We start from the raw sequence: 24,676 nt of genomic DNA, 5'->3' as shown, positions 1-24,676 counted from the left end.
CTGTATCACGTACTCGCGTTGTTTTTTTTTTTTTTGTCGTTTTTCTTGTTTGAACTCACTATGTATATTGGTTAGTTGTCCTTAAGTCAGAAAAAAGCACAGTATGCCATCATCACTATCACACACACACAATGTATGTGCGTGCGCGTGTAGATACTTATAAGATCAGTCTTAGATGTAAGACACTTTTCTTCTGCAACTCCTTTATATAATTCGTTTTGTTTTAATCTTGTTTTAATTTTCCAGAGAAAATTGTGAATAAAGTAAGAAAAGAGAGAGATTAATCCATTTTTCTGTGCCAAGACAGCACTGGACCCCTAACAATTTATTAAGAAGTGACGTACTCAATTTCTGCCAGAATAACGTATCTCCACGATTAGTAACTTATTTCATGTATCTCAAAAGGAAATCTTTTGGCTAAAACAACTAACAACCTTCTTACCTCACCCTTGTTAACAAATACAATTCCAAGTGACAAAGACAGCACTAACATTGAACACTTGTGATTAAGGAATTGTTAGAAATGACTCCGTTGTTCTGTCGCCCGCACTATCCCTAGATTTCAGACGAGATTACAGAGCAACTGATGCTAAAGAAACGTAATACTACAATATATATTCTTTCCTCGCTTGAATCTGTCAAAAAAAAAAGTGTTACGTTTACTCTCTTCCTCCCTTTGTGTGGGTGTGTGTGCATGTATGTATGTAAGTATGTATATTCGCGCGCGCACGCACTCGTAGGTACGTGTACACATACAGACACGCACTATCTTTTCATAGTCACCGCCTGTCACCACAATGTATATATTTACTGAAAATAATCGAAATTCATGCTAGTTGGTTTTTCATTTATTTATTTAATAAAACTTTTCGCAGTTGTGCTATTTCTGCACACAGCTGATCGACCACTGTTAGACTGGCACGCACACTCAGTCATACACTCAGACGAAACTTGATGTCAAAGCATTCTTTTACGCTATTTCTAAATTGTCTAGTAGTTCGGACGTTTTCAAAAATATTTTTCCATATAAGTGGACGACACTTTGTTTCTCCTTTTAACACACGTCAAACAAATTACAAATATCTAACTCATTGTCTTCTGTGTGTCATTTTGCAACGAAATGTTGACAGCTAGTTAGCCTGTGGCCTAAAACTACAAAATTTCTAGCCCGTTGATTTGCCAAGGGATATATTGAAATTAATTATAAAGAAAATTATGTCAGCCAAGGAAATTAAGCTAAAACCAAATATAAATTTCCTGGAAATGATTATAATAAGTTATTAAAACGCGATGGTTTAGAGTGGAATATAATAATTCTTCTCTGTCACCCATCTACTTTCGTTATTCTACTTGATGTTACAAACTTCAATATACCTTATTGAAACTTATTAACGACGTGAAAGTATCATCCGAAATTAAATAAGGTTTGTTATATTGTTTTATATTCGGGTATTTTCTAATTATAGTGTGGGATAAAAAAAAATGCAAGAATTGGTACAACTGTCAACAGTTTACTAAAAATAACAAAAAACTACACACTCCATCAGTTTCCGAATGTCTTTATTATAATGCAGCCTCTATTTTAGGTCAATTTAATTCCTTCATACCCGCGAAAAAATATTGTCAGGCCCTTTAAAGAGCCTGACTTATATGTAAGAAATAGGAAGTGGTGAAAGGGAATGGTGCGCTTTCTTCCACCCCCCTCTCTCTCTTAATTGACTAGCCCTTGTCGTTTCTTTCAATAGCAGAATTCTTATTTTGGATAAAATTCAACTGTATTTTGCTTGAATTGACCAGGTATTGGTGATTGCTTTTAAAATTCCAGTTCATTTAACAAGTTGATGTTTATGTCTGTTTTTCTTCTTTCAAATTAGTGAGGGGATGATCAACAGTTAGTACATATTTTGAAATTGTTTATAACTTTTTGGTATACTGATATAATATGTAAAAGGATTGAGATTTAGATATACTTTGTTTATTCTTTTTTAAAGAAGAAAAATACTCTAGTTAGATTCTGAAGATCAGTAAATTAAAAGTAATTGCCGTTAAAGAAAATATAGCCTTTAACATTTAGGTAATGATAATGAAAAGTTTCTTTAGATTTGGCATCAAAATGTCATTCAATATTTGTACTTACTAATGTGCAGTTATTCTAGGATATTTTTTCTGAATTTATTTCAAATGTGTTAGTAATTATCAATGACATTACTACTGGACTGGCTTATGGAATCTAGAGAAGTATTGGACCTTTCGAAATTATCAAAATTAAGAGATTTACTTTTTAGGAATTTCAAATCAGAAACATTCTGCTTAGCGTGATAAATTTTTGTAAAGTTTGTTAAGATTAAAAACAAAATTTGTGTTTTCTAACAGACTCGTCCAACGGAACATATTTTTTTTATTTTGCAGATTATTTCCTTCAATAATTTCCAAACTTTATGGCATTCTCTACGAAAATATATTTTAATATACTCATAAAACGTTGAAGATTAAAATTTAAGAAAGAATACCCATATATTTTGGTAACATCACATAATAGTCACATAAAAAAAGTTTGACATATGTTAAACTTGCTACATTTGTCCATAGTTTGGAACTCCAGGTTTATTCCAACTGTTTTCGCTGCATACAGCAGTAAGAATTCTCACAAGAGAAAGTTTTGACACAGGAAACTGAATAAGTATACAAAGAGAGCTGCATTTCAGGTTGCGATGGCTGACAGAAGGATTGTAAAATTAAATGTTGGCGGTATGTTTTATACGACTACTCGCGAAACATTACTTAGTCAGCCGGACACCTTGTTCTACGAAATTCTATCCAAAGAATCCAATTGGCCTCGAGACGAACGAGGAAGTTATTTTGTGGACAGAGATGGACACTTGTTCAGGTAAGGAAACATTTCAAATTTATTTTTCTCTCACGAGTTGTTTTTCAGTTTCCAAGTTATTTCAGATCAATCAGGCGTCTTAACCTTGACCATTCTGTCTTTTTGAAGATCCAAGATTACATCATCCAATTAGTTCTTTTTTTTTTTACAGATGGTTAAATGTGATCTAAGAGATTTGGCTGCTATTTCTAGCAGGTCAAACGACCTTAGAAGCTTCTCTCGTTGGTTCTGTTAAAGAACTTTTAAACTCAAATCTATTTTTATGCCACTGCACCGACTTGTGTGTATAATTATGTATGTGTTTTTAGGAATATAATAGATGTATGGACGTGTACGTAGGAATGTGTGGTATTGTTTACGTTTATCCCCAGGGCTGCTCTGATCAAGCAAACATGTGTTCAAAGGTATTCCAGCGTGACCATCTCGACATTTTGTATTGCTAGAACTAAACTGTTGAATGCATCCTGCCTTTCTTTTTGACGGTAGAGTGTTAAAGAAATTTCGTCGCTACTTCTGATAGATCAAATGACGGCATAGAGACTCCCCCGTTGGCTTGTGATATATTTAAGAATGGGTCAGTTGGGCGTTTGTTATGAACTACTAACACATAAATTAAGATTTTGAATTCTTAGTTTTTTTCCCCCTCCTGTCTTTGAATGCAGTGCTTGTACACGTCTTGGAAATGTCACCTGCAACAGACTAGTGTCCCATCGAAAAGGAGATTTATGTCTCATGTTTTTCAAGCCATTTTTGTTTTTGATTCTCGGTTGTACTCAGTAAGAAAGACATGAACAGCACACGATATGGTTTCCTCAGTCTTATTAACCCGTGTGTAAATCGATATGTAATATTCATATGACATTATGTTTGCGTGTATTTGTTTTTGCAAACTATTTTGCATAGACTTACAGATTTGCATAAATACATTTTTAGTTTCTGAGAGAGTTTTAGAGCAAAGTTTGAACAATTTTCTTACATATTCTATGGTGTACTACTTTATTTTTTAACAAACTCAGATTGTTACATCTATATCATCTGGTGATTCCTTTTCGCCTGGTTATTGATTATAAGTAGCTTATTGAGAGAATACAAGCATTACTAAATTAGCTGGGGCTGATGTGGTCTAACAAGGCTGAAAGTATGACCTTTGGTTCATAGATCAATAAGTTCCCTCAATAAAGTCTGAAGCTCAACTTGAATTCACTGTATGTAGATTGTATTCATTCATATGAGGTCTATATGTCAAATAATATTATTTCCATCCATGTGGAAATTCTGGTATTTGTATGTGAAATTGTTTGTTCATTCATTTATTAACACTTTGTGTACGCTAACAATTTAAACATAATAGCAATAGCAATAGAACTTGCAAAACATTACTTTTTAAATCCACATGTATATATATTTACATTTAAATACGTTGAAAATGCCATTTAATGTAAATAAATAAGCAAATAAAATCTAAAAAAAAAAAGTCGACAGGTGATCAAATAAGTTTTGTTAAACCTAGTAAGTTTTTTTATTACAATAAGGAATGTGTATGTAACTATAATTCCAATCTTTTACAAAAAACATGGTCTCTTTTTTGAAATAGCTCAAAAACCCTGAGTTTGTTTTGGGGTAGATAATATGACGTTTATACCTTTCCCAGAGGCATTAGTGTGAAACTTAAACTATGTTTGGGTAGAATGTTCTACAATGCTTGCTCATTCACATAAAATCTGTTATAAATTACAAAAATTTATTATAAGATACTAAATGATATCTATTTCCATTAATTCTAATTCTGATATTTCCTTTGAGAAGTGCACACACAGAGACTTCTAGCAGTAGCTTCTTAGATTGCAAGGTCAACTCTGTCTTAGGAATGCTAAAATATCTTCCAATAATATATTACTATTGAGGCAGTGAGCTGGCAGAGTTGTTACTGCATCAGAAAAAATGCTTAGTGACATTTCTTCTGACTTTATGTTCTGAGTTCAAATTTTACTGAGGTTAACTTTGCCTTTCATCCTTTGAGTGTTGATAAAACACTGGAGTTGATGTAATCAACTTGCACCCTCCCCTGAAATTACTAGCCTTTTGCCAAAATTTGAATTCAATGATTACTTGTTTCAGCCACTGGACTATTATCTTGAAGGGTTTTTTTCTGGCATGAATCAATCCCATTACTTATTTTTTTTTTTTTTAATCTGGTACTTATTCTATTGGCTTCTTTTGCTGAACTGCTAAATTACAAGGATGTTAACAAGCCAACATCTGTTGTCAAGTGCGGTGGAGTGGGGACACACACACACACGCACGCACGCGCGCACACACACACACACACACACACACACACACACACACACACACACACACACACACACACACACACTAAATTTCTTTCAGTTTCCATTTGCTAAATCTACTAACAAGACTTTGGTTGGCCCAAGTCTACAGAAGACACTTGCCTTAAGTGCCACACAATGGGACTGAATCTGAAACATTGTGGTTGGGAAGTAAGTTTCTTTTCACATAGCTGTGTCTGTGCCTGTGTCCAGAAAAATTTGTTTTATGCCTATTGAAAAGAAATCAGTGTTATTATTGGTGAGAAGTTTCTGTAATATTGCACTATTTCCCATAAGATATGATTTAAGTAGCTATGTTGAAACATGAACAGAAAATCTCTTTGTCATCTAGAGAGATATAACAAAACAAAAAATGAGAAAGAAAGGAAGAAAAATTCTATGCGATGCCATTTTTAACAGAAATTCAGAAACTTTGTGACATCATATGCTATCAAAGGAATGTAAAAGTTTGTTTTGTCCTCAACTTTCTATATTCACTGTTTTTCTTGTGAAATATCTTTAAGGTTTCTGGTGTTTGTCTTAATTTATCCTTAGGGAAATGTCCTAAACTCACAGGAATACAATCAAAAATGTTGTCTTCTGGTAATCCTTGAGAAATTCATCCTGACGGTACTCATTGCTAGCCAAGTAATATCCATGGTAAATTTTGAACTCAGCAATAGGGGCTAATGAAATGAACCTTACTTTTATAAAGCTCTTATTTCATTTAGTAGTGAACATTCATTTCATAAAGTACTTATTTACAACTACATGAAAGAGGGCATTGAAAATTAAATATCTTTTCTGTGGACACAATACAACTCCAGTCAGCTAGCCAGCCAACCATGTAATATAAGCTATCAAGTTGTTGTTTAGTAGGCCAGTACTATAGCTAACAACTCAGCTGAACTATAGATATTATTTATTGTGTTATTCTTTTGTTGGTAAACTGCTCCATTTAGAATATTTCCTTTATAATGATAAAGAAGCAGATTTGTTGCATTGTTCTTTCATCTAATAATCATAAATTTAAATTAGGTGGTTGTTTTTTAAAATCATTTTCGAAAATATAATCACTTATATATATATAATTGAGATATTATTGGGGGGAAATGTGTATAGAATGATGTCACACATGCTCTTACTGAATCAGATGTAATTTTCAAAAGTGAAGACTGTTGGATGAGAACAACCATATCAGATTGTGTGTGGATGAGAACAACCATAACAGATCGTGCACATCACTTACCTTGGATGAAATTTAGGAGTTGGTTAAAAAGTTCATAGGCTGACCAAGGAATGTGACCAAATGAGGTTTATTTTTCAACATAATCCTCCTTGCAGTCTACTCACTTCTTCCATTGATGTTGCAATGCTTGGATCCCATTGGTGAAGAAGCTTTCATTCTGTTGGTCAAAAAAGTCATCAACAACAGATATAATGTCATCATCACTGTGCTGCTAGTTTCCAGCCAATTGTTTTTCATGTAGGAGAACAGATGGTAGGTGGAGCCAATTAAGGAAAATAGGAAAGGTGATCAACCAGTTCAAAGCCACAGTCACATACAACAGCCATTGACAGCAAGGATTTGTGTGCCGGAGCATTTTCCTGATGAAACAAGACCCCTTTCATCAGTCTTCCTGGGTGTTTGGTCTTGATAGCCTTTTGTAACTGCCTCAACATAGTACTCACCATTGATGGTGTGGCCCATTTGAAGATAATCATCAAACACAATGCCTTTTGCATCCCCAAAAAACTAAGGCCATCACCTTCCCTGCAGATGAAATGACCTTAACCCTCTTTGGAGCAAGATTGTCTCTTTGTCTTTGTCTCAAAGTGATGAAGCCAACACTCATCCTGGGTTAGGAAATGTTCAAGGAAACCAGCAGGATCTGCCTCAAACAATGTCAGATTCTGCTGTGATGTGATCAGCCTGCTGTGCTTTTGGTTAGTTGTCAGATGTGACACCCACCAAGCAGAAACCTTCATCAAGCCCAAGTTCATTGTGCAGAATATTCTTGACTCTCTCACAGGATATGCTAATAGCATTGGCTATTTGATTTATAGTTTATCACCTGTCATCTATCACAATGTGGTGAACATGGTCAATGTTTTCCTTGGTGGTGGCAGTTTCAGGATGTCCAGACCTTGGGTCATCTTCAAGGCTCTCCCTTCCCCTCCTAAATTCAGTTGCCCACTTTCGCATGTTGATAAAGCTGAAAGCTTCATCTCCTAAAGTAGCAACTCTATCAACATGAATGTCATTGGGGTTAAGCCATTTTACTGCAGGTAGTTGATAACACCATGATGGCAAATTTTGTCCATTTTCAAGAGAAGTACTACTAGTTACTTTTGAAATCTTCTTTGAACAGTCAGATGTCAGTTTGCATGGAAAGAAACAATACAGTTATTAATAAGATTTTGAAATTAATGCATGCAAGATTTCACCAGCCCACCATTGTAAGTGGAAGAAGAAGACCAGGTAGACATGGGATGAAGTAGTCAATAATCCCTAATCTCATGATGATGAGCCTTACAAGGGACACAATGAAGAACCAAGTTGATTTGTAACATGCAGTAGTCAAGATGACCTGCTCATCTATGTAACACTAGCCCTTTTGATACCAACCTATCTTGGACAGTACCAGGTTGTATGAATTAAAGTTTATTTTCAATAGGTTTCAATTAAACCTTTCCATCAAAATTTCATGTTAATGTATGTTACAAATGTCAGCTTTATAATGACAAAGTTATTTTACTATGTTCTTCATTATTTTCAAAATAATTCAAACAAAGGCAATGTACTCCAACAGAAATATAGTAACAAAAGGGTTAAAAATGGTAGTAGTAGTAGTAGTAGTAGTAGTAGTAGTAGTAATAATAGAGACTGGAGGTATATCATCATCATCATCATCATCATCGTTTAACGTCCGCTTTCCATGCTAGCATGGGTTGGACGATTTGACTGAGGACTGGTGAAACCGGATGGCAACACCAGGCTCCAGTCTAATTTGGCAGAGTTTCTACAGCTGGATGCCCTTCCGAACGCCAACCACTCAGAGAGTGTAGTGGGTGCTTTTACGTGTCACCCGCACGAAAACGCCACGCTCGAAATGGTGTCTTTTATGTGCCACCCGCACAAGCCAGTCCAGGGGCACTGGCAACGATCTCGCTCAAAAATCCTACGGGAGCCAGTCAGGCGATACTGGCAACGGCCACGCTCAAAATGGTGCATCTCATGTGCCACCCGCACAAGAACCAGTCCAGGGGCACTGGCAACGATCTTACTTGGCTTGCCGGGTCTTCTCACGCACAGCACATTTCCAAAGGTCTCGGTCAGTAGTCATCGCCTCGGTGAGGCCCAATGTACGAAGGTCTTGCCTCACCACCTCAGCCCAGGTCTTCCTGGGCCTACCTCTTCCACGGGTTCCCTCAACTGTTAGGGTGTGGCACTTTTTCACGCAGCTATCCTCATCCATTCTCACCACATGTCCATACCAGCGCAATCGTCTCTCTTGCACACCACAACTGATGCTTCTAATGTTCAGCTTTTCTCTCAAGATACTTACACTCTGACGGGTATTCACATTGACATTACACATCCAACGGAGCATACTGGCTTCATTCCTTGCGAGCTTATGTATGTCCTCAGCAGTTACAGCCCATGTTTCACTGCCATGTAGCATGGCTGTTCGTACGCATGCGTCATACAGTCTGCCTTTTACTCTGAGTGAGAGTCCCTTTGTCGCCAGCAGGGGTAAGAGCTCTCTAAACTTTGCCCAGGCTATTCTTATTCTAGCAGCTACACTTTCAGCGCACCCACCCCCATTACTAACTTGGTCGCCCAGATAGCGGAAGCTATCGACTACCTCTAGTTTATATATATATATATATATATATATATATATACACACACACACACACACACACACACACACACACACACACACACACACACACACACACACACACATACACACATATATATATATATATACCTCCAGTCTCTATTATTACTACCATTTTTAACCCTTTTGTTACTATATTTCTGTTGCAGTACATTGCCTTTGTTTGAATATATATATATATATATATATATAAATGCATTCACACATTTAGGTTCCTCACTCAATGTGTCTCTGTCAAGTTATCTACTTCTCACCACTCTTATATCTTTATCACCCATCCCTCTATCATTCGTGCTGTGTTATTCTGCCACTGTAATTAATGAAAGCAGAACCTGTTACTACATATTATTACCCTTCCTGTTCTGTTAGTCTTTCTCCCTTAACCACTTCCTATTGACATCCATCTCTTACTCTTGGCATCAATTACTCTCACTGACCAGACACTACCCCCTGTTTACTTCTGATCACCTCCAACCCTATTTCTCTCAGTGCTTACTCTCTGTATCTACACTCTTGTAACCTTTACCCACCCTTCCTGATTATTCTGATAGCATTCTCTCTTCATGTTATCCTCCTGGATGTGTTTTTGTGAGGGTACACTTTCTCCTCATCACTATCATTTTTATCTCTCTTTCCTGCATCCCTATACCTTCTCATATATTATGAGTGGTAGTTTTGAATTTCCTCTCACTCAATTCATTCTATCTTTATCATCTTTGTCTCTGTCTCTCTCTCTCTCTCTCTCTCTCTCTCTCTCTCTCTCTCTCTCTCTCTCTCTCTCTCTCTCTCTCTCTCTCTCTCTCTCTCTCTCACACACACACACTAACCCATGACACTATTCTTCCCATTCCCTTCTATTACCCATTTCCCTGGCATTGTCTCTGTCAATCTCTCCCTTTCACAACAATAAACGTGTTCCTCTTACATTACTCTAATTTCTCTCAAAACCTAGCCTAAAGTCATCACTCTCACTTTTATTTTCCCTCTCAGTTGTAAAAGCTCTCTGGTCTCTCAAGTTAAAAAGTGACCTAACAAGTGCTGGTGCCACAATGAAAATGGATTAGCAAATCAAGCAGACAACATGGGGTTAAGAGGACTCTTTAGTCTTATTTGGGGAATGACAGCCTCTTAGGTGCCGGTGCCATGAAAAATGCTTCTAGTACACTCAGTAAAATGGTTAGTGTTAGGAAAGGCATCCAGCCATAGAAACTATATCAAAACTTTGATGTTTGAGCAAGATGTATTCATCTGACCTGTCCAGGTCTGTAACTCTAGTAAGAGTTGATGTGAGCTTTGTTAAACCATCCAATACATGCCAGTATGGAAAACCGATGTAAAATGATGATTATGGTATATTTTATCATGGAATAGCACTGAAAACCCACCCCATCATCAACTTTCTTTCACATCAAATCCTAATCCTAACACTATTTTCTTTTTCCTTGTCCCTTCTATTACTCCCCTGGCAATGTTCCTTCTTTTACTCCATCTTCTACCAACTTATATGTTGATGATCTAGTTCTTGTACTGAATCTATGGGGGTATTAGAGAGGAAATTTCAGGCATGGTGCCTAAATCTAGAATCAACAGGCTTCAAGGTAAACTTAGTAAAAGATTTTAGAAAGTGGGAAATAAGACAGGACCCTGGTATCTTCAGGAAAATGGGCTTGTTCAAAATGTAGAAAAAAAGGAGATATAAGCCCCTTATGCCATACCAAATATAAGCTATGGACTTAGGTATACTGGACTCACAGGTAGACTAACAGAATATATGCTTTTATATGCATCTGATGTCTCAGATGATTTTTCATGCAATCTACAAAAAGGTGATGCTGATGTCTGATCAATGCTACACTTGAATGAGTTAATTTGTAAAGCTTGTTCTTGAGCAGCAAGAATCAGTCCTTCTGGTCTTTAGAAAAACCATCTCCAGAATTATTCATCAGCTTCATCTGATGTTTGCTGGAAAAAAAGTCTCTGTGTAGGACTTTCTCTTTCCATCTGTTGTCAAAACTGTTTTCCAGTTCCTCATTTTGTTTTTGAATAAATAGATCATATTTTTAACAGCCCCGACCATCTCCAGGCATTTTAGAATCTATTAGTGAGGAACCATATCATAAGCCATTTATAGGCTTGTCAATCTTCTATAACAGTTCCTCAAAATTGCCTTATCTATTGGCAACTGATTCTTTGTTACTCATGATCACTTCCTGCAGCTTTCTCCTCATCTGCTAGTAGTTAATTTCTTGCAAGATGGTCATACAATTTCTTTCCTATTATTCCACTTAGAAATTTCCACATCATAGGCAAACAAGCAGCCAAACGATACTTAATGACCACACTTGGCTGAGCCCTTCTGAATCAACACAGCTCTTTCTTTGACCATCTATTCTGGTACAGTACCTTGGTGTACACAGCCTTGCGGAAGTTTTTGTGGTTTAGGATGTAAATTCATCAAAACCTTGAACCAAAACCCTGAACTAGGCCTGGGCCTTCCAATTTCTCATCTTACCAACTCTCGCTTGAATATCATTCAACATGATGGTAATGTCCTCTTGTATCTCCATGTCATTGAATTCTTCTTCCACTTCATGTTCCAAAACAAAGTTGATTCTTTGGGATCAGGTAACTCTGCTTCTTCCTTATTTCCTCCAACCGTAGAACAGCTTCTGATTTATTCTAAACAGTTGATTCTGTTGAACTGTAGGCATCTTTCTTTGTATCTTTTGATCTTAATTCCATTCGCTTCAATCTTTTATCTTAACATATTCAATATAAATGGAGTTCCCTTATCCACTAGGCGATATTCCTTATTCATATTGTTTTGTTCTCTTTCATTGAGCCACTTACTTCCTTGATCTTACTTTAATCCTTCCACCATGTATTGATACTTACTTTTATTCTATTTTTCCAGAATGGTTCTTTGTTTCTCTGTACTTTCTCATCTCTAAACATTCTCATTTTCTCTGTGATGGCACAAGCAGTAGAATACATCAAGGAATTTAACTCGAAGTTCTCCTTAATTGGAATTCTCCTGACAACTTTATTCACTCTCCTGAGTTCTGATCTTAGCTTTGCTCTATCACAGGTCATCAATGGTGGTAACCTTTTCCTTTCTTCCAGAATTCCTTCACAGAAAGTTGCTAGTTCTGGGCTAATTTCTTCTGGCAACTATCTAGTGTGAGGTACAACTATCTAGTGTGAGGTCTTTCATCTTTTTGGGGTCAATAAAATAGGTACCAGTTGAGCACTGGGGCAACATAATCGACCAGCCTCCTTCCTCAAGTTTTCAAGCCTTGTGCCTATAGTAGAAAGGATTATGATTATGTTACTCCTCACCTGATGTCAATCATCTCATCTTCCCCACCTCCCTCCAACTCATATGTATCATTAGTCACCCTCACCCAACCCAATTTCTTCAGTTGATACCTGTTTTCTCTTCCCTGCCTTCTATCTCTGAAGACTTGTTCTTTCTTATATTCATTTTCTCACCCATTCCCTATCTCTATCCATCTTTTCTTTCTCATACACTCTAGTAACCTCTATATAACTCTATACATTTGCACTCCCTGTTTTCTATCCCTAGTCACTTCTACTTACTTTGTATTTTGAGGGTCTACCCAGTACCTCATCACCAGCTCCACTCCAGCCACTCCCCTCCTGTCTTCTATAATGTGAGTAATCATGCAGTTCTTCTACAGCAAGAAGTCTGTTCTGGCCCCTTCTCACACTTGAACCTCTTGTTATATCCTTACGCCTCCAATATCATAGTACAGTTGATATTGTCAACAATAGATAAAGAATAAACTGTAACAGTGTTATGACAGTGCAAAATAGAAACAGTTGCACTAACAAACACACTTTTACAAACTAACAATCAATATTTGCAACACACTCACTCAAACTATAAACTGTACCTGGACTTCAAAGACCAAATTATGAACTGCTGACTACATCAGACTGCTACTATTTAAATGTAGTGGTCCTGTCTATTCTCATCAGAAGGTGTTATACTCTTGCCACAACATCTCCCCTTTTGAGATTTTGAGTTCCAAAAGAATAAAGAAATTTTATTATTTTTTAATATCTTTTTCACTTGGGCCTTATCTCAAGGTATTCAGTTTGCTTCCATTTTCTTATGCTGTTTCTACGGGACTCCATTACTTTCGGCGCTGGGAGATCGAATACATCAAAAAATACTTCCATTGGAATTTCTCTCCATTCTTCAGTATGTCTCTTCTTTAGCTGATTTATGTATCTCTTTTGTTCCCAGCATGGTCCTTTAATTAGATACATCATACTTCCTATTTTTTGGGTTAGAAGGCCATTCAGCCAGCGTTCTTTACTATTTCTGTAAGTTTTAAAATGCACTTTATTTCCTACTTCGAGATATTTCGCTGCATCTTTTGTATTCTCTTTACGTTTTTTTTTTCTCTGGCAATAACTTATCAAAAATCGATTTTATTCTTCTTGTAAACGTCAACTCTGTGGGTGACTTTCTGGATTTGTACTTAGATTGGGGGTTATATACTCTAAAGAATTTTGTTAGTACTTCGTCGTTACTTAATTTGTTCCTAGCTTTTCTTAACTGTTTTGAACATGTCCACGAATCTTTCTACCTGTCCATTTGACCTTGGATGGTAGGGTGGAATGAGAATATGCTTTATTGCATGCATTTTACAGTTCTTGAATTCATACTCTGAGAATTGCATTCCATTATCAGAAACTAACGTGTCTAGAACACCATATTGCATAAACAATTCATATAGGAACTTTATAGTTGTCTTAGCGATTGGTTTATTGCACCTACATACCTCTGGCCACTTTGTACAGCTGTCTACCATGATTAGATAGTAAGTGCACTTCATTGGTCTGGCATAATCGATATGTAACCTAGACATGGGCTCTCAGTCTCCGGCCACAATTGATATTTTACCAGTGGGGCTTTGGCTGCGAGCATGCAACTTCGACTAGTTCTCACCAAATTTTTGATATTCTGGTCTATAGTCGGGCAATAGACATAGCTCCTCATCAGAGTTTTCATCCTCGACATTTCCAGGTGTCTGCTGTGGAATTGCTGCAATACACGTTTTTGTAATATAGTCAGTACTACAACTCTTTGCGCATACATCAGAATATCATCGCATATTAAGAAACTACTCGAATTTGTATTTTTTTCAGCTTATTTTTTAAAGCTTCTTTCATTTTTGTAATATACTCATTGCCCACAGATTTCATTCTTATATCCCGTGCAGTCACTGGCAGTTCTTGGATAACATTAGTCATAATACATTTTATTTCATTTTCTGCCTGCAGTGTGACTATCATGGTAATTTCTAGTAGTTCCATATTTTTGAGAATTAGTCTCAATAGACAGTCTACATGACCAATATACTGCATTTTGAAATTGTAATTTAGTAATATTATACCCCAATGTTATAGTTAGTTCACTGTATAGGTAGGTAACCCTTTCTTTGATCCATAAATTGATAGCAATGGTCGATGATCTGTTTGTAACAGAAAACTTCTATCATGTAGAAACCTGTGTAATTTTTGTACAGTGAAGATAGGGCTTCTTTTTCTATCTGACTGTATTTTTTCTCTGCTGCTATCAGCAAACTTTTTTCTTTTTTTTTTTTTTCACCCTTTCAAAGCCTAGCCAGGCTCATGGGCCTGGTTTCCTGGTTTCTATGGCGTATGTGTTCCTCCCAGCTGGACGGGACGCCAGTCCATCGCAGCGTTACTCAAGAAACAGGAAGAAAGAGTGAGAGAAAGTTGGGGGCGAAAGAGTAAAACAGGGGCGCCACCACCCCCTGCCGGAGCCTCGTGGAGCCTAGGTGTTTTTGTTAAATAAACACTCACAACGCCCGGTCTGGGAATCAAAACCGTGATCCTCCTACCTCGAGTCCACTTCCCTAACCACTGGGCCATTGCGCCTCCGCTATCAGCAAACACGAAACCTGAATCACTGGTTTTGTACTACCATCTTTATACTTGTGTAGCAAAACTGCTCCTAATCCATACTCCGAAGCATCAGATGCTACAACAATGTCCATTTCGGGATTGAAATGTACTAAAGACAAATCTGCAATTAGAATTTTTTTTATTTCTTCAAATGTGGTTTGGCATTTAACTGATCAATTCCACTTTACTTCCGTTTTTAATAAGTCATTCAATGGAGCTCTTAATTTGTGCATGTTAGGAATGTAATTTTGGTAGTAGTTTGTCAGCCCAAGAAAAGCTTGTAATGTTGATATATTTGTTGGAATAGGCATATTCTTTATTGCGTCTGCCCTCAATGGGTCAGGCCATCTACCATTTTTATCAATTATTTGCCCTAAGTACTTAATTTGAGGCAAAAAGAATTCACATTTTTCTTCACTCAAAGTGAACCTGTATTCTTTAATTTTCTTGAACACTGCTTTTATATTCTCCACATGTTGTTCACGCAAATTACTCTTCATCAATATATCGTATAAATAAGGGATTGCAAGTTCACAATCAGATAACATATCATCCTTGATTTGCTGAAATATTGCTAGTGCAACCTTTAATCCAAAAGGTAACTGGGTATATCTGTACAATCCTCTATGTGTATTCATTGTCAGATACTTTGAGCATTTGTCATTTACTTTAATCTGTAAATAAACATCAGACAGATCCAATTTGGAGAAAATTTTTCCACCATTTAATTTTGCAAAAATGTCCTCTGGTGTTGTGAGTGGATGGTGGAATGTCTGTAAGCAGTTGTTCAATCCTGTAGAGAAATTGGCTCATGGCTTAATCTTATTATTTTTGTTTTTAATGCACACTGTGGGCACCGCCCACTTAGAGTAATCCAACTTTTTGATGATTCCACTCTTTTTCCAGACTGTCCAAACTCTTGATTTATGATTTCAATTGCCATGAATGGTTTGTTTCTGTTAGATTTAAATACAGGCACAGTGTTTTCACGTACTTGAAAACAGGGCTTCAGTCTTTTTACATATACCTAAGTCCTCCGAAAGTACTTGAGGAAACATCTTTTTCAATTTTCTCTTCAATTCCTCAGACAATTGATTTTTGACAGGACAATCATTTATGTTTTTGCTGTAGAGACTTAATGGGAGGTGCCATAAGTCAAATAACTCCAACCAATCTGTATCAAACAGGTTGTTGTATTCTCCACAATGAATATTTTTGCTTCATATGTTTCTCCTCGAAATGTGATGTCTGTTCACATTTTGCCCATGAAAGGTAATGTATCACCCATCATGCAAAAGGTAATGTATCGCTCATCATGCCATGTGCAATTTTCACTATTTTACATACCCTTGGTTTCCCAATTTTTCTCTATGTATCCGCATTTATGATTGAAATATTGCTACTCATATCCATCTGTAATTTAATGTTTACACTCTCGCTACTACACCTCTAATCCCTTTGCATAAAATTTCCTCCTTCTCTACTGTAGTCTTAGATGTTAGCATCACAAAAAAGCACTCCTGCACATCTGTAAAGTGGTTGGCATTAAGAAGGGTATCCAGACATAGAGACACTGCCAAGCAGACATTGGAGCATGATGCAGGACCTGTTGAGTCCTGTTAAACTGTCGAATCCATGCCAGCATGGAACATAGTTGTTAAATGATGATGATATGAAATTTCCTATTTGCCTTAGCAAAATATAATTATGTGCTGATCAAAGTCAAAAGTTGTGTGTTTTTGTATTTATTGTGTCATGGTAAATTTTTATGGAAATATTTATATTAAGTAGTATAATTACCACCATCATCACCATGAAAGTTATATCACCATAAGCTAAGAGCATGAATCAGTTAAAATGTAATATTTCAGGATACTTACACAGGCCCAGCTTATTAATTTTTGACAGATGGTAAAAGTGAAATGTCAATTGTAGACTTCAGCTGGTTAAAAAAAATAACTTTTAGTATGTTGCTAAGTTACTATTAAAGTAATGAAATATTAACAAAAATTTTCACAGGGATTAAGTAGCTGTTAAATTAGCATTAAGCTGTTGATGGAAAATTAGCAAGACGATTTTTTTAGATGATTTAATGACTACTAGCTTTTGAGTTCAAATTCCACTGATATTCCTTTTTGCTATTAATCTTTCCAGTAGTACTCAAACAAGTTGTAGTTTTCTTTAATCTTTGTGTTGACTGTTGACTGTTCATCAATACATCAAGCTCTGTCAAGTCTTGTGAAAATAGCTTTGTATTTTGGAAAGAAATTAATATTTGAGTTTGGTATATATTATCTAAATATTCCCAATTATTTAGTTAGTGAAAACATCCTGTCATTAGAGTTAACCTATATTTGATACATAATTTGCAGTTATGTAAACAGAAGTAAAAAATTCAAGAGTACTTTGTTCCAGGACAAGCTGCAATACCTCATATTTTATTAGGCCTTCTGCAACACACAAACACCAATGCTAATACTAATCAGTGAATTCTATTTTGACTATAAATAATACAATTATATTTCTATAGCTGTTATAATGCAATATTTTTTGAATATCCAATTGCTAATTCTGGTTTGTTAAATATATTATCCAGTAATTTTTCTGATGTTACTCCAGTCAAGTCGCTACCTGTAATGCCATTTCACATGTCTTGCTTTGTCTTTTAACAAAATCCTCTCTTCTAGTATGAAAAATATAAGAACTATTAATGAATTTTAAAGAGGAAGAATGACTTTGTAACAAACAGTCCTATATAATACTTCTTGGTTTTCGCTATATTGATTTAAACAACATTAGATTTATTTTGTTAGGGTACATGACCTTGCATTTAGGGTGTTGGTCTCATGATCACAAAATCTTGGGTTTGATTCCTGGACTAGGCAATGCATTGTGTTCTGGAGCAAAAAACTTCATCTTGTGTTGCTCTACAATCACTTCGATATCCAATTTGATTGATGGAGTAAACTCATTTGACCTCTACAAATATATCATCTGCGCAGTTTGTTCAGTAAGAAATTGCAGAACTGTCTTCCTTGGACTAGGCAGACTGCCATTATTATTATTACCTCCACCTTAGTGAAGGTGGGGGTATTGTTTTCAGTCATGTTTGTTTGTTTGTTTGTTTGTTCATGGACAAGATATCTCAAGAACTGCTGGATGGATTCGGATGAAACTTTCAGGGATGTTTGGCCTCATGACTAGCATGAACTGATTAGATTTTGGGATCAATCTGGTACTGGACAAGGATTCTGGATTATTTTTCCAGTTTTTTTTTACTTAATTTTTGAGAGTGGTTGGGTTCGTTTTTAGTATTTTGTTTGTGACAACAGTTGAGTTTATTTCAGATATTCTCATTTAAAAAATCATCTCTGGTTAAGCGTTGTGATAACATTGGTGTTGCTTTGGCAGAGGTTTGTGTTCTCTGAGTGCTCTTGTTGTTGTTATTATTGTTATTATTATTATTATTATTATTATTATTATTATTATAGCACACTGGACAAAGTGTTTGGTGACATTTTGGACATTTTGTCTGTCTTTACGTTATGGGTTCAAATTCCACCGAGATCCACTTTGCCTTTCATCTTTTTGGGGTCAATAGAATAAGTACCAGCTGAACACTGGAGTTGATCTAATCACATTAACCCCTTCCCATTAATTTCAGGCCTTGTACCTATAATAGAAAGCATTATTATTATTATTGGATTTGTTTTATTGTTTTCTTATAGGCCTTTGAAAATTGTATTATGATATGATAAATTGTATTGCCTCTGTGTGTTGTGGCATTTGACCTAAATTCTGTTTTCTTCATGTCTGTTTAGGACAGGGTTTCTAAACTTAGGTAAATCTACCTCCAAAGAGTAATTTTTGCCTATCCAAAATGTGAATTTATTACAACATTTATATAATATTTCATAAAATTAGAATTTTTAAGGAATCTGAAATGTAAAAGAAAATTATAAGTCGGGTTAATGTGTAAAACAATACACTAAATACAATCTGTTGTCATGAGTTCGTGTTGAACTACATTGAAGTGTCAAGTATCTAAAGAGTGTACTTGCAGAAGAGAGAGACTGAAGTTAGCTACATCGCTTGAAGTTTTGTGTCAACAAAAGCTGAACAGATTCTTTGGCCTGATCAATGTGTGTGTGTGTGTGGGGGGGGGGGAACTATGTGGTTAAGAAGTTCACTTTATAACCACGTGGGCTCATGTTCATTACCCTGTGTAGTGCCCTGGGCGAGTGTGTTTCATTATGTCTTGTGTGTTTGTTATATATAATTCTATACATAAGTGTGTGTGGGTGTGTGTTTCATTTGCCTGTAAAGTTACACAAGTGACTGAAGAGTTGAAATAAAAATTTTTCCGAAATCTTTGTTCAAAAATTGCAGAGTCATGTGATAATCAATAAACAACAAAATTATATATATGTATATATATATATATATATATATATATATATATATATATATATATATATATATCATCATCATCATCGTTTAACGTCCGTTTTCCATGCTAGCATGGGTTGGACGATTTGACTGAGGACTGGCAAGCCAGAAGGCTGCACCAGGCTCCAATCTGATCTGGCAGAGTTTCTACAGCTGGATGCTCTTCCTAAAGCCAAGCACTCCGAGAGTGTAGTGGTTGATGTATGTATATATATATATATATATATATATATATATATATGTAAAAGGTTGAAGATGAACACACGAGTAGATATGTATGGAAAAAAGACAAAGTAGAAAATGCTAAAATACTTTTATAAAGAACATTACAGGACCGGTTTCGATCCTTGAGATCTTTTCAACAGTAAATATGAATAATAGATTTTTGAAAAATTATTGAAAAATTAAATTTTGGTAAATTTAAAAGAAAAGTCTTTTTAAAGACATATTTGTATAGTATTCAAGTAACAGCGGCATTTTTCTTGTTTCTGCCTGTCTCTGTTTCACTTGTTAACTCTTGTGGGTTCGAAGAAGGAGTGCTATGATAGTAGCAGTGTTAATTGGTTGGGTGTCCTGACATTGACCTGTTGATGGTCGTAGTGATCTGTATTGTTTATAATGTTTGCGTATAATTATATATGCATATATGTGTATGCTTAAGAATGAATGGCTCTTGTGCATATGGATTGGGGTTCAGATTCAATGTAATGTGTCAATAAGCACAATGGTCATAAAAAAAAAGGCCAAAAGTTTGAATGACGAACTGCAATAAAAAGAAAGAAACTGTTGATGAAAAATCTTTTCTTGCTAAAAAGATTAGTTTGAAAGGTTTAAGAAGCACTTGAATTTGCACAGCATAAAAGTTACTAATGAAGTTGCTGCTGCTGATACAGAAACTGCTGCTAATTATCATGAAACAGCTGAGAAAGAAAAAAAAAATAATTGTTACACATTAGAGAAAGTATACTATATTGATGAAACAGCACTTTACTGGAAGCTCGTGCTTGCTAGAAGTTTTATTTTTGAAGAAGCAAAGTCAACACTGAGTGAAAATTTCCAAAAATTGCTTGATACTTCTGGGAGGAAATGCCTCAGTTAATATGAAATTACTAATTTTTCACTTTAATTTTTCACTTTAAAAAATACAAGGGCTTTTAGGAGGGAATATGCAAAGTTTAATTTGCACAAGAGCCATTCATTCTTAAGCATTGCATTAGATCTATGAAAGAAAAGGTCTGAACAGCTAATGGGGTAGCTTTTTGAGCACTTGACTTGTTCTTTCTATTGTCATATATGTTTTTACTGCAGATATTACAAGCTTTAATGTTTTGGCAATGTGGCTGATTTTTCTCCTGCATCATGCCATTTAAAACATCAATTTAATATCCATGTAATCTTCTTACATTTTGTTTTTGTATGTCTGTCTTCAGTTCCTCTTGAAAGCTTCTTTCCAGATATTTTGAATAATATGTAAATCCAACAGCAGAAGAAAGCAACAATTATTCACAACAAATATGCAGTAAAAGAAATAGGATTCCAATAAGAAGGCATGGATGTCTAAGAATCTTTTTGAAGAGTGGTTTAACAAACAGTTTTTGTTGTTAAAAGTTACAGTGCCAGACATAATGTTTCCAACAAAGAATTGCTCATTTTAGACCAAGCTGCCCAGTGAGCTTAAACAAACTGATGTGAGAGTATATCCCTAACAATGCAACTTCTTTGGTACAGCCAATTGATCAAGATGTGACAACTAACTTCAAGGCATATCTGAGAAGAACTTTCAAAGAATGTATGAAAATAATTGATTGGGAGAATAAACCTATGGTTTAAAAGTGTTCTGGAAGAGTTCCATATAATGGATGCCATAGATAACATAGCTAGGTCATGGAATGAAGTGAAACCCTTAATGATGAATTATGTGGGAGAAATATTTGGCCAAATAATATCCATGTCTGGCCATGGGAAATATTACCTTACTTGGAAATAGGTGAGAGTCTGTGACAGGAAGGACATCCAGCCACAGAAAATCTGCTTCAACAAGATTCCATCTGATCCATACAAGCCTGGAAAAAGTTGACATAAAAGTAATGATAACAATGATGATGTGTGCATGACTGAGTGTATATTGCTTTTGTCTTGATGTGTAAACTGGTCTTATAAAAGGAGTCACCATTCATAATGTTGAGGTTGTTTGTTTACAATCCTTTTTAAAGACATGTATGGGCTTTTCTTTATTTGGTAGACAAGGGGAAATATCATCTTGCATGGAACCAGGTTAGGGTTGGAGACAAGAAGAGCATCAAGCCATAGAAAAATCTGTTTCAATGAAGTTTTATCTAATCTATGCAAGCATGGAAAAGTCGACACATAGACAACAGCTACACCTCTTTCACAATCTCATATTGAATCACTTGCCAAACAGATGCAACTCAGGAATTAGAATAATTAGTTATATTTTTGTTTTCAATGTGACATATATAATTCTTCTTAGCCATCTGTCTTTTTTACTGATTTTACTCCTACTATATGTTTGTGTGCCACGTAACAGGAAGGGCATCTAGCTATCAAATTGATCATATTATATGTATATCCTTTTTATTTATTTATTTTTTGCAAACACAAACTCATACACATAGCAGAATGTGAAACAAAACTTTATGATGATGGTGGCAATGGTGATGATGATATGCATGTGTGTATACTCATATACATATAAAGGAAAAGAATTGTTAACGATTTAACCAATAAGACAGACCATACTGTAAACTAGTAATATTCTTTCAGACACACATAGTTAAAAGGAATATGTTATAGGAACATGAGTAAATTATCAAATTCTTCAGTGGTAATAGATATAGATATTAGCCACTGCATGTAATGATAACTCAGCAATAATCAATTCTTGTGATGTGTAGTATTTTTTTTTTTTTTTGCCAGTTATAAAAAGTATACCTACTTTTTAAAATGGCTCTCTATTTTTATTGGTTATTTTGAAAGCAGTGATAATCCCTCCACTAAATGTTTGAAACACCTACAACACAACTACATTACTAGAATTCAAAATTGTAAGAAAGAATAGGCCAGCAAGCAATTCAGTTTAAAGCAGGCTTTAAGTCACTAAAAGTTCTGACAGAATTGTCAAAGATGACACTTACCAAGATATTTATAGCTGCAGTAGCAGAATCTTATTTCTATTATTATAATAGCATGAATTTATCTCTTTCTCACCACCCCCATAAAGAAAACAAAACTAAGTACAATTTTATAAAAACAATAAATGTGAATGACTAGGTGGGTATTTACCTGTACTGGGCAGTCTCTTTTTCATGCATGTACTTATGTATGTAAGTATGTATGCATGCATATATATATATAGGCAGGGCTTATCCTCTCTTTCTCTTTCTCTCTCTCTCTCTCTCTTTCCCTCTCTCTCTCTCTTTCTCTCTCTCTCTCTTTCTCTCTCTCTCTCTCTATCTATCTATCTATCTATCTATCTATCTATCTATCTATCTAGATAGATAGATAGATAGATAGATAGAATTTTTAAGATTTAGTTATCTTCTAATGTGTGCAGTATGATTTGGCATAAAGTCTGTAGAGAGCTCATTAATTTGATTGGGTTGCTGTGTGGTACTTCATCAGAAGTCCCAATAGACAAATGATTTTCAGAATTCTTGTTACATTCATAGCACAGTTTACAGCAAACACTATAAATATATACAGAACTAGTATACTAAACAAAGTATCTAGTATCATAGAACCATTTCAGCTGATCATATCAATTGGCTTCATACTGGGTAACAGATAACTTTATATTAGACTAGCAGAAATACCCGGCGTTGCCCGGGTTAAAGAAAATAATGAAATCTAAAAACGCCATCTAGACTACGCATCATCTTTATATATAGAGATGTATATACACACACGCACCCAAACACACGTATATATATGTATATCAATATAAATATATGAAAGTCAATGAAGTTTCGTAAAAGAAGGTGAACATGTACATACTTTCTTGCTGTTGTGATTATAACACCTCATTGTAAACTATTTTCCTTGTTTTCCCTTGTGGAGCATATACAAACAGGTTTTTTGTTGCTGCCCACTCTTGAGCAGCCAACATACAGTTGTCCATGTGAGAAGCAGGGCTCTTCCAAGAGAAGACTAGCTACAGACAGTGTTTGACCCTGATATTTGTTTATGGACATGGCAAAAGTCACACGAAGGGGGAATTGTAGTCTTCTGAATGTAAAAGGAATGTCTGCTCCTGATGGAGTAAGAGGAATTCTTGGAATAAAAACGTTATCCCCTTTTGCACATCCAGAAAGAATGGTAGCCTCGATAACGTGTGACATCATTTTCTAAATAATGCACATCTGTTATGTTCGGGTTAAAATTTCATCAACATCAAAAATATATGAATTTTCATGGGAGTTATGGCCGTTATGCAAAGAATATAATTTCCAAATTTCATAAAGATCCATTCAGTACTTTTGACGTAGTTTTGGATAAGAAAACAAATGACTAATGTGTGTGTTTGTGTGCATGTGTATGTGTGTGTGATGGGTGTATATATGTATAGATATCTGTATGCATGTATATATATGTATATATGTGTACATATTACATATACATCTCTATATATAGATACATCTACACATATGTATACATATACATGTATGTATAGATCTATATATATATACATATACGTGTACATCTATATGTATACATATACATCTCTCTCTCTTTCTCTCTCTCTTTCTCTCTCTCTCTCTCTCTGAAAGTATCTGTCATTACAGTATCGAAATGGTGTACATATACATGTATATGTATACATATACATCTCTCTCTCTCTCTCTTTCTGTCTCTCTCTTTCTCTCTTTCTCTCTCTGTGAAAGTATCTGTCACTACAGTATCGAAATGTGATTGTTTCAGTTAGTGGAATAGTTTCATTTTTAAAGTGAAAGTATTTGACATGAGTGTTTTTGTTTCACTTTTGACACGTAATACTTAAATAGTGGAGGAGATATTATGTTGCCGTGGGCTCGAACTCTGCAAGAAGTTAATAATTTTTTTTTGACTAAAACTGGAACCCTAAGTAAGGCATGTGTAAAATTTGAATGAAATTGGTTGCG

At 35.4% G+C, this 24,676-nt stretch overlaps 1 protein-coding gene and 1 long non-coding RNA gene across 4 annotated transcripts in view; one reads left to right on the top strand and one right to left on the bottom strand.

Moving 5' to 3' along the window:
* The first annotated feature begins 347 nt into the window (after positions 1 to 347).
* The window catches only part of LOC106867891 (BTB/POZ domain-containing protein KCTD6), a 53,453-nt gene continuing 29,124 nt past the window's right edge, over positions 348 to 24,676 (top strand). Inside the window, exons 1-2 of one of the 3 annotated variants that reach the window (XM_014912956.3) lie at positions 348 to 1,424; positions 2,410 to 2,887. In XM_014912956.3, coding sequence (XP_014768442.1) covers positions 2,712 to 2,887 — 176 coding nt within the window. In that variant the 5' untranslated portion in view covers positions 348 to 1,424; positions 2,410 to 2,711. Of the gene's footprint in view, positions 1,425 to 1,550; positions 1,798 to 2,409; positions 2,888 to 24,676 lie in introns of those variants that run through there. The other 2 variants (XM_014912958.3, XM_014912957.3) reach the window with 2 other exon arrangements.
* Positions 19,835 to 24,590, bottom strand: LOC149135660 (uncharacterized). Its single transcript, XR_016241983.1, has 2 exons — positions 23,553 to 24,590; positions 19,835 to 21,601 (listed from the first exon to the last, which is right to left on the bottom strand). It is a non-coding gene; the product is annotated as an uncharacterized LOC149135660 (long non-coding RNA).

The sequence above is a fragment of the Octopus bimaculoides genome, chromosome 5, assembly GCF_046866305.1.
Source record: "Octopus bimaculoides isolate indiv1 chromosome 5, ASM4686630v1, whole genome shotgun sequence".
Classification (NCBI taxonomy): domain Eukaryota; kingdom Metazoa; phylum Mollusca; class Cephalopoda; order Octopoda; family Octopodidae; genus Octopus; species Octopus bimaculoides.
The sequence above is the reverse complement of the archived record's forward strand: the minus strand, read 5'-3'. Positions and strand labels throughout refer to the sequence as shown.